At 48.1% G+C, this 9375-nt stretch overlaps 2 protein-coding genes across 2 annotated transcripts; one reads left to right on the top strand and one right to left on the bottom strand.

Moving 5' to 3' along the window:
• Window positions 1–242: 242 nt before the first annotated feature.
• Window positions 243–3854, bottom strand: ATP5PB (ATP synthase peripheral stalk-membrane subunit b). Its single transcript, XM_065698288.1, has 7 exons — window positions 3729–3854; window positions 3560–3602; window positions 2458–2603; window positions 1854–2017; window positions 1380–1505; window positions 978–1157; window positions 243–393 (listed from the first exon to the last, which is right to left on the bottom strand). The coding sequence occupies exons 1-7, from the start codon at window positions 3754–3756 to the stop codon at window positions 322–324; spliced, it is 759 nt and encodes a 252-aa protein (XP_065554360.1). The 5' UTR covers window positions 3757–3854; the 3' UTR covers window positions 243–321.
• On the top strand, window positions 3648–8991 carry WDR77 (WD repeat domain 77). The gene is made up of 10 exons (XM_065698287.1): window positions 3648–4125; window positions 4268–4453; window positions 4540–4681; window positions 4755–4804; window positions 5403–5473; window positions 5838–5892; window positions 6150–6221; window positions 6326–6434; window positions 6863–6931; window positions 7145–8991. The coding sequence occupies exons 1-10, from the start codon at window positions 3825–3827 to the stop codon at window positions 7302–7304; spliced, it is 1215 nt and encodes a 404-aa protein (XP_065554359.1). The 5' UTR covers window positions 3648–3824; the 3' UTR covers window positions 7305–8991.
• The last annotated feature ends 384 nt before the right edge of the window (window positions 8992–9375 follow it).

Genomic DNA, 9375 nt, shown 5'->3' with positions numbered 1-9375 from the left:
GTCATTATCACACCGAATTCTGTAACAAAAACTGATCACTGTATTAGAACGTGAATTTTGCACTGTGAAGTTCTGTGCCTGATCTCTGGAAGTGCTCATGAACAAAAAGGGAAGCAAACCAAACCGCACATACTGACTGAATAATCACCCATGATGAACTAACTGTAGTGAATTTATGTGACCAATCCAGCTACTTCAAAAAGTTGCTACTGTTGCAACTACTAGTAAAAGACAGCAGAGGATTTTGTTTGTTTGTTTAATGATACTTTAGAATTGTACAGTTTTCAACAGTAAGAGACATGTCAGTGGAATTGGATGCGGTTATGCTGTTGCTTGGGCAGTCTTCGATAACGCCTTCAGGTCCAAAATGCATTTTGCAATACTCTCCTTCTGCTGCAAAGGAAAGGAAAACAGCTTTCAGGAGACAGACTTCATGAAAGACATTTAAACATGTAAAATATTCTTTCTAATGTACTTTAAATATTCCTTTTTAGAATCACAAAATGGGTTACAGATCATCAGGGATACGCAGTTGTAACTCCTGAAGTCAGATTCAAATCCAGTCGGTGACCTGCACTAAAACATCTGCAGGCAGTGCTAGGAACATGTTTTCTAACTTTTGTTCTCTGCTTCATTCCTTAGAAGAAAGCTCATCTACAGCCCATCTGCAGATCTTAAGCTGCCAAAGTCTTATACGGAGAATGTGACAAGCAAGTTCCCCATTAGCTATACATCTTATCACAAGCCTAGCTCTATGCTGCACTACCACCACATACCAGCTTAAATCACCAGCAACACAAGCACCTAGTACTGAGTAACCAGGGTTGGTAGCTCTGGCTCAGGAACAGGAGTGCGTTGCAGCCTTGTTTGGAAGTCACTCAAAGATGACCTATCATCTTCTGGCTTAAGCCAAAATCGCTGGACAGCACTTATTTGTACGGACTAAAATGTAAAGCAGATTAAAACCAAGCAATTACCTGCTGAGGTGTGATGCTCTGAACAACGCTTTTCTCCACCCACTGAATCATGTGATCTTGTTCTTTCTGACGCTTTAAATTCTGCATAGCCACTTGATAGTCCAGCCTTTTCTTTACTTCGCTGTACACTGTCAGTAACCTCTCTCGGTAATTAGCTTCCAGCAACATTGCGATATTATTCTAGACAAAGATGACGAAATGAAAGGGTTAATGTTTGTCAAGAACACAAAACAGCAGCAGAACACATTCTATAGCAAAAGCTGCTGGATCTGGCAGTGGAACAGGCCCTGTCTGCAACACACCGAGGGCAAATGGTTCATTACTTGGCAGTGAATTAAGAGGCTTCCAGGTTATGAAGCAAAGACTGCAGAGGAAGCGAGTAGTAGGGCTGGAGCTGCATACCCGCTTTGCGTCAAAGAGGTAACTGCGGCCTTCAATGCGCCACTGCTCCTTCTTCTCCTGTTCAATGGCAGCCTCGAGACCTTCAATAGATTCATTTTTCACAGCTTGAGCTTTAGCAAGTTTCTCCTGAAAAGAAGAAACAAAAGCCATGCCTCAGGAAGAAAGTAAACTGCAAGAAAACAACTTATCTGTACTTCATTAAGATTTGAGAAACGTCTGAATAATTGTGCCAGGGTTGAGGTTAAAGGATGGCAAGTTGGCCAAACCGGAGTTCACAATCAAGTCATTCCTGCTGGTATGAGGTGTTCCATTTCTGAAGTAACACCACCAATGTAAGAGCTAAACCATACCTTATTTAAGCAACATTACTCAGGTATTTACAACAGCCTGGACACAGTACTCTTCCAAATCTTCAAGCAGATAACCTAGAATAGTTAATAACTTCTACAGTTAGATTATGGTTTGGTTTGTTACCTCATTAAGTTTGTCAGCAAAAGCTGCTACATCAGGCCCAAATTTCTTTATAGCATAAATGATGACTGATAATATGCAGGCAGCTGCAACTGTCTCATGGTTCACTACATAGATTTCTTTCGAAAGAAAGTACAGTATGAGTCCAGTTCCAAGCATGTAAGGCCCTGAAGAAAAAATAAAGCAGCATCATTTGTACAAAGCATAAAGAGGCTCATTGCAGACGTAGCTACTTACTAAAAGATCATGAAGTACTCTCTTTTACCATCAGGAAAAGCAGAAACACAATACCACCAACAGTGGTACAAGGACACCCACAGAGGTGGAAGCAACTTGCAGAATGACTGATGCTCATTCGGAAACAGACAGAAAACTCCATATAAAGGTTTTGAGGATCAGCAGGCAAAGCCATCTTCCTGCAAGATCAAGCTCATGACATTCCTTTAGCTTTTACTTAAAGCTAAAGGAGCATCAGAGCCAGAAGTGCTGTACTAATTCCTCCCAACCTCCTTCTGCTTATGCTTTTACCTTTTCAGCAAGCAGTAGTGGTGAACAGAACTAAATCAGCCTAACTAAACACACTATTTGTAATAAAGTACACACTCACCTGTAACTCCTGTTTTAGGATACAGGAACTGGAAAAACTCCTCAGGGATCAAACCATGGCGCACTTCTCCTCCTTTCTCAGGCAGAGGTGGCAAAGGAGCCAAGTGCTGCTTACTTGTATGCAGTGGTCTTGTGGCATGCAATACACTGTAAGTAATTGAGAAGTTTCTATTAAGCATCTTACTTTATAAAACAAACAAAACAAAAGCTCAAAGGAGGTTATTCTACCCCTCTCCTCTGCTCTCGTGAGACTCCACCTGCAGTACTGTGTACAGCTCCCGTGTCCCTAACATAAGGGCATGGAACTGTTGGAACAAGCCCAGAGAAGGTCCACAGGGATGATCAGGGGGCTGGAGCACCTCCCATACAAAGACAGGCTTAGAACATTGGGGTTGTTCAGCCTCGAGAAGAGAAGCTGCGTGGAGACCTCAGAGCAGCTTCCAGTGTTTGAAGGGGGCTACAAGGATGCTCTTCATAGAGGCTGGAGTAATAGGACAAGGGCTGATGGGTTTAAGTTTAAATGGGAGATTTAGGCTGGGTATAAAGAAGCTCTTCCCTGTGAGGGTGCTGAGGCGCTGGCACAGGGTGCCCAGAGAAGCTGTGGCTGCCCCATCCCTGGCAGTGCTCAAGGCCAGGTTGGACACAGGGGCTTGGAGCAAGCTGCTCCAGTGGAAGGGGTCCCTGCCCGTGGCACCGGTTGGAAATGGACGATATTAGAGTCTTTCCTAACCCAATTCTATGATTCTATGAAAACCACTACCCTTAGGTGCGGGTCAAACACATGCCCCATGAAACAGGGAAGCACCCATCAGACACGCCTCCTTTGACGAAGTGGGTGGGCCTACATAACCTCCAGAGGATCCTTCTCACCGTTACCAAGTTATTAAACCTCCGACAATAATTAGAAAAACGAAGTAAAACCCCAAACTAACGTTATTTAACCCCAACGAGCGGCGGCTTCCGAGGCGCTCCCCAGGCTGCCAAGGCCCCAGCGGGCCGGCAGGGAAGCCGGGCCGCGCAGCGCACCAGAAGCGCCGTTAGGCCTCGCTCGGAGGTCAAAGCCCTCAGCGCGGCCCTCTTGTCGCCCAGCCCCCGGTACTCACCCCACGGCGACGGGAGGCGGCAGACTCCTCAGCGCGGCCGGGGCTGAGGGAGGAAGAAGGGCAGAGAAGCGGGTCAGGAGAAAGCTCATGCAGGATGCTCCCCCCTCAGCCCAGCCCAGCCCATCCCGCCGCCCTCACCCCAAGGGGAGAGCGCTCCCTCCCGGCTCACCGGCGCGGAGGACGAGGCGGGACAGCATAGCGACCGGCACCGGGCAGACAAGCGCTCCGTCCCCTCCCGGTGACCGCCGGCCGCCTCAGCGACAAGATGGCGGCGGCAAACGCCTCGCGAGACGGAGCGGGGGAACGAGCTCTCTCGCGAGAGGAGGCGGCGGCGGCGCGCGCGGCGCGGGAGCACGTGGGGGCGCCGCTCGGCTCCGGTCCCGGTCCCGATCCCGATCCCGATCCCGATCCCGATCCCGCCATGGAGGAGCCGCCGCCCGAGCAGTCCCCGGCGGGTGAGGAGGAGGATGCGGAGGATGCGGCTGCGGCCGGCCCCGAGTGGAACATCCCTCCCAACGCGCCCGCCTGCATGGAGCGGCACCTGGAGGGCGCTCACTACCGCGCAGGTAGCGGGGCCGCGGCCCGGGGCCGGGCAGCGGGGTCGGGGCCCGGGGAGGGGGGGGGGACCGCTCGGTCCGTCGAGGAGGAGCGGCGGCGGCGGCGGGTCCTGCCCCTCGTCCTTTCCCACTTCCTTTGCCTCCCTCCCAGACGGGGCCCTGTTGCTGGGCGCCTCGGGGCTGAACGGGCGCTGCTGGGCCGGTTCCCTCTGGGTGTTCGCCGACCCGCGCCGTGCCCCCAGCGAGGGTTTCTGCACCGCCGGCGTCCAGACCGAAGCGGGTGTCGCCGACCTGTGCTGGGTGGCTGACAGGGGCATCCTGGTGGCCTCCGACTCCGGTAAGAAACCGGGATCGCGGTGGTACCCCCCCCCACCACCATGCTAAGGTGGTTCGCTGCTCGCTGAGGTGGGTACCCCCCCATAGGCGCCGTGGAGCTCTGGGAGCTGGATGAGAAGGAAACCCTCATCGTCAACAAGTTCTGTAAATACGAGCACGATGACATCGTGGTGACCGTGGCCGTCCTGGCCGGCAGCACCCAGGTTGTCAGCGGTGGCAGGGACTTCTGGTGAGTGTCCCCATCCCGCCTGCCCTGTGCCGAGGGCCGGCGCTGGGTGCTGAGCGCTTGCTCTTGTCCACAGCGTGAAGGTCTGGGACCTCCCGCAGCAGACGGTGCTGCACTCCTACAGAGGTGAGTGCCACCATCATGCTGGTTGCTGCAGGCTGAGCTTCTTCCCGGCTGTCTCACTTGGGGCTTGTGATCTAATGCTTGCCAGTCTATGAAGTCTTTGGCATGGATTTGTTTCTTTGTCTCTTGTTTGTTTTCCCCATAGAATGAATGCTGTAAGGCTTAGTTTGCCTTGCATCTCTAAGCGTAGAGTGTTCCTGCTGTACTGAAATCTTGCTGATGCTGGTGTGTGATCTCTTAACCTGTCTTTGGGTTGAACAGCCCATTCCAGATGCTGATCTCTGGAGAGCTGGCTTTGTGCTGTCTGCTGACAGCAGAGACTGAGCTCTGATTGATCCTCTCCCCGCTTTGTAACTGACCTCTTGTCTGAGGGGGCTTCCTCAAGCTTATGCAGCTTACAGGGACCTTGCAGCAGCTCGGGTTGGATTTGGCAGTTCCATCAGTTTGGTGGGAAGCACTTGGCTATTGCCGAGCAGAAGTTATCCTGTGTTTAGGCGTAAGCTGGTCTGTATCGTGGGGCTGTGCTTTCAGAGGTCCTTGGGAGTATGTGGGAAAGCTGGGTACAATCTTTGAGGCTCTTTATTCTTTGTGATTTTGGTAGCTCACTCCGATGCGGTGACATGTGTGGCTTCCTGTCCTGGTAAGGACACCGTGTTCCTGTCCTGTGCGGAGGTAAAGCCCACTCTCTGTCTAAATCTACCTGATAAAAGTAAGATTTAACTTTAGTTGCAGTTAAATGCACTTCCCAAGAAACCACCGATTGTGTTCCAAGCTGTATACCTGTGTTATTTCAATGTTCTAGTCAATGAGCTGACAGTCAGCTCACCAGGCAGATGTCTACAGGTTTGTATTAAAATGGGGGAGCTCCTGGGGATCACTGAAGAAGCTGACTTAAAGTTAATGGCAGCATCCTTTTGGAAGCGGTGGTGTGGTTTGGAATGTGACTCAGTAGCAGTTCTGCAGTGAATCTGAGTTTGTGTCTACCCCCTGCCACCAAGAGATTGTAAAATCTTTCTCATTCACTTTGGATTTATAGGACAACAGAACTTTACTCTGGGACACCAGATGCCCCAAACCAGCTACTCGAATTGGTACGTTTCTGCCTGCAGTCACTGCTTTGTGTATGAGTTTTTGTTAGAGGAAATAAGTCATTTCATGTCTGACTTCAAACCTAGCAATGCGGCATTTGCCTGGAAAAGCCTATTAGAACCTAAAGACATCTAGCACCACGCAAGTGCAGCAAGCTTTCAAGTATTTGTTTCAGCGCGGTAGCAGTGCTAAATGAGGTAGTGTAGGAGTATCTTTGTGCTGCCTCTTTTCACACACATCCCAATTTATTTACTCGCAGTTTGCAGTGCCTGTCATCACCTCCCTACCTCAGTCATGTGGCATCCACACAAAAGTGACATCTTCGCCCTGGGTAAGAAGCGATCTCATTACTTGACTTGCAGCAGACAAGTCAAGGTCTTTTCTTTTCACGTGACAATTTTGCTAATAACTTTGTTCTCTTTTCCTCTCTTGAAGGTGATGAAAATGGAACAATTGCACTCGTAGACACAAAGAACCCTGATTCTGCCCTCAGCTCCACTGTGCATGCCCGAAATATCACGGGGTTTGCGTTTTCTACACATAGGTACAGTCTGATCTACTGGCATATATGACTACATACACCTGGGAGCCTTATTTGTTTTAAAACCTATTTTAAAACCACCAGGTTTCATCTTTCTCTTGAGAAATCAATAGAGAAGAACAAAGTAAGCCAAACAGGGTTCTTGCCTTTTGAAAAGAGATGTGTCAACATACATGAGAACACTCCTGCAGCCATCAGAATTACTGACCCACTCCCTGTGGGGATCTTTCTAATTACAGTCACTATTGCTTGAAGGATTACTTGCTTTCTGACGCTAATATTCTTGCTTAGCGTGCTGACAACTTGCCATATGATGATGAAAACGTTCTGTAAGATTTAGCACCATAACAAGTGTGCTCTTCACAAGTCTGTCCCTAAGAAGCTTTCCTGTATTTGCTTGTTCTAACAGTGTTTTCATCTCTCTTCTCTAGTTCACCCTTACTGGCTTCAATCAGTGAAGACTGTTCAGTAGCTGTTCTTGACTCAGACCTCTCAGAGGTGTAAGTACTAGGCAGAAAGTATTCATTACCGTGGCTATTTGTCTTGTCAGCTTCTCCTTAAGTTAATTATTTATCCATATGCTGGGTGGAAGATGAAGATGCTCCTTAAACAGGCGAGCACCATCCCACCAAACTAGCAGTTAAGCATTGCACAAGCCCCTAACCCTTTTAGTGACAATGCTTTATGGCTGATGGAGTGTTCGTGTTTTGCAGGTTCAGAAGCCGTTCTCATCAAGACTTTGTGAAAGGCTTATCGTGGTCTCCTTCAGACAATGCCTTGCTCACTACAGTCGGATGGGATCATCAGGTTTTACATCACACTGTCCCCATACCGACTACTGAAGCTTCTGGAGTCAACTGTGTAAAAGAATAGTTTTATAAACTCATGGTCCAAATTCCTTCCTGGCACTACTTTGATTCTGCTGAAGTCAAGGGGGTGTGAACTGGAGTTCAGGGTAGGGGCTGTTGTCTGCCTTGAAGCTTGTGACTAAGAAGGTTCCTGTAGTAATTTTGAGTTAGGCATAAGTTAGTTGCAAGCCAAGCTTTACCCCCTCCTCGGGAGCTCGCTTCACCTGTGATAAGACTTCAGTATTTTATCCAGAGAAAAATTGACTTCAGGCACAGAGGAGACTTGGGAAGACAGGGAATTGGGTATAATTAAAAATGAGGACTCTCAATTCCTCCCTCAGTTCTCCAAACCATCCATGGAGTTTATAGAAATATTGGGGTGGGAAGATTAAAAACAACAAGGGCAAGAGCCTCATCCTTGAGCAAAGTTCTTTGCTATGTAAATCAAGTTTTCCAATTAAATGGTGTGTTGGCATTGAAAGACACTTGTCCTTAACGCAGCATGTGTTTTAGAGGTTGGTCATCAATATCTGCTAGTGTGGATCCTGTGGTGAGCACTGTTTGAAATGCAGGTATTGGAATACCAGTGCTTGGTGTGAGGAGTTGTGTATGATCAGGATCCCAGCTGCAGCCCTGTAGTTACACACATTTGTGACAGTGCATGACAGGCTGAAATACTGGGACCTGTGATCAGCATTGGCTTAGCAGCTCAAAGGGCCATGACTGTAGCATGCTGAAAGCCAAGAGAAGTTAGTTGCTAAGGCTCTTTGACACCATGTTTCATCTCCTCTGTGCTGAAGACAACTTACTCAGAGATAAGACCTGTGAACAAAAGTGAATTTAAGGGAAAAACTGGATTGATGACTTCAGTTTTCATTTGCTTGCTCTTATAAACAGGCTCTGCTTAGTGATAAATGAATACTCCTTACACACTTGTGACTCCTTGTGCCGGTGACTGAGGGGACCAAGCATTCCCATAATCACCGAAGCAGACTCCACAGAATCCTTAGTGTTTTTTGTGGTATGACACATACTTTTCAAACAAACTCAGCTGTTGCCCTGGAACGTATTTAATTGAAAACCAGATCATTGCTCTGCATGCATCGCCACTGCTCGAGATACAGCTTGGTCTGGCCGAGTGTTTCCTAGACAGAATAAAGCAGGTCCTGACTAATGAAACAAGAAATCCCATTGGAATGAATGCTACTCCTGTTTCTTTAGCACGATAGCAACACTAACACACCACTTCCACTGGGCTTAACCCTGCGTAAAGACAGGCTTAACTTTGAGGCAGACTAAGCTTTCCCAGGCTCCATACTTTCTCTTTTTAACCACATTTGCTGCTTTAATTCCTACATCATACAGGTGCTGACAGAGCAAAACTTCCTGATGTAGAACAGTGGATGGGAAAGGTAAAAAAGCTTTGCTAAAAACTGACAAGTTTCCTCAAAAGTACAAGCAAAACCATTACCTGTTACGGACCTGCGATGGTGTGCTAAGAACTGAAACAGGCCTTATGTTGCTTGTAAAAACGTTGTCTGGGGGGACAAAAGCAGAAGACGGTTTTTGACTCGGTCGTAGTTTTCATTTGTAGCTGGGTATAAGCTTCTCCAGGCCACTTCTGTAGTAGTGAAGAACCAGCCGAGATCATGCACACGATTAAAAGTTGTGATTTCAATCCCTGAGATTAAAACTGTTCTTAAATAAACGTACACCGTATCCCTGTTTAATGCCAGGATGATTCTTCAGCCATAGGGCAAGGTAGGCTGGAAGCCCTGCTTGTTTGCAGGAAGCTTCTCTTTCCGAAGCTTGGAGTAGGTTTAACTTCTTTTCAGCTATGCTGAGTGGAAAACTGTCCAGTATTAAACCATGTTAAGTTCTTCCCATCACCACCCAGTGAGCAAAACACATAATGGACAGTGAAGCCTATATGAACAACCGGGCATTATTGACTTATTCCTGCTTTTACAATGGCTTAAAGACTTCTAGCAGCACAACAAAACAAGAGATGAATGCTTCAGCATCTTTGGGTGAAGCTTTATGTTCTGCCACAGGAGGGCAGCAGCTGCCAGCTTGAGCGGCGCAGCAGCTTCCAT

This window comes from Lathamus discolor, chromosome 19 (assembly GCF_037157495.1).
Source record: "Lathamus discolor isolate bLatDis1 chromosome 19, bLatDis1.hap1, whole genome shotgun sequence".
Lineage (NCBI taxonomy): Eukaryota > Metazoa > Chordata > Aves > Psittaciformes > Psittacidae > Lathamus > Lathamus discolor.
Note: the sequence above shows the minus strand (reverse complement) of the source record. Positions and strands in the feature narration are given on the sequence as shown.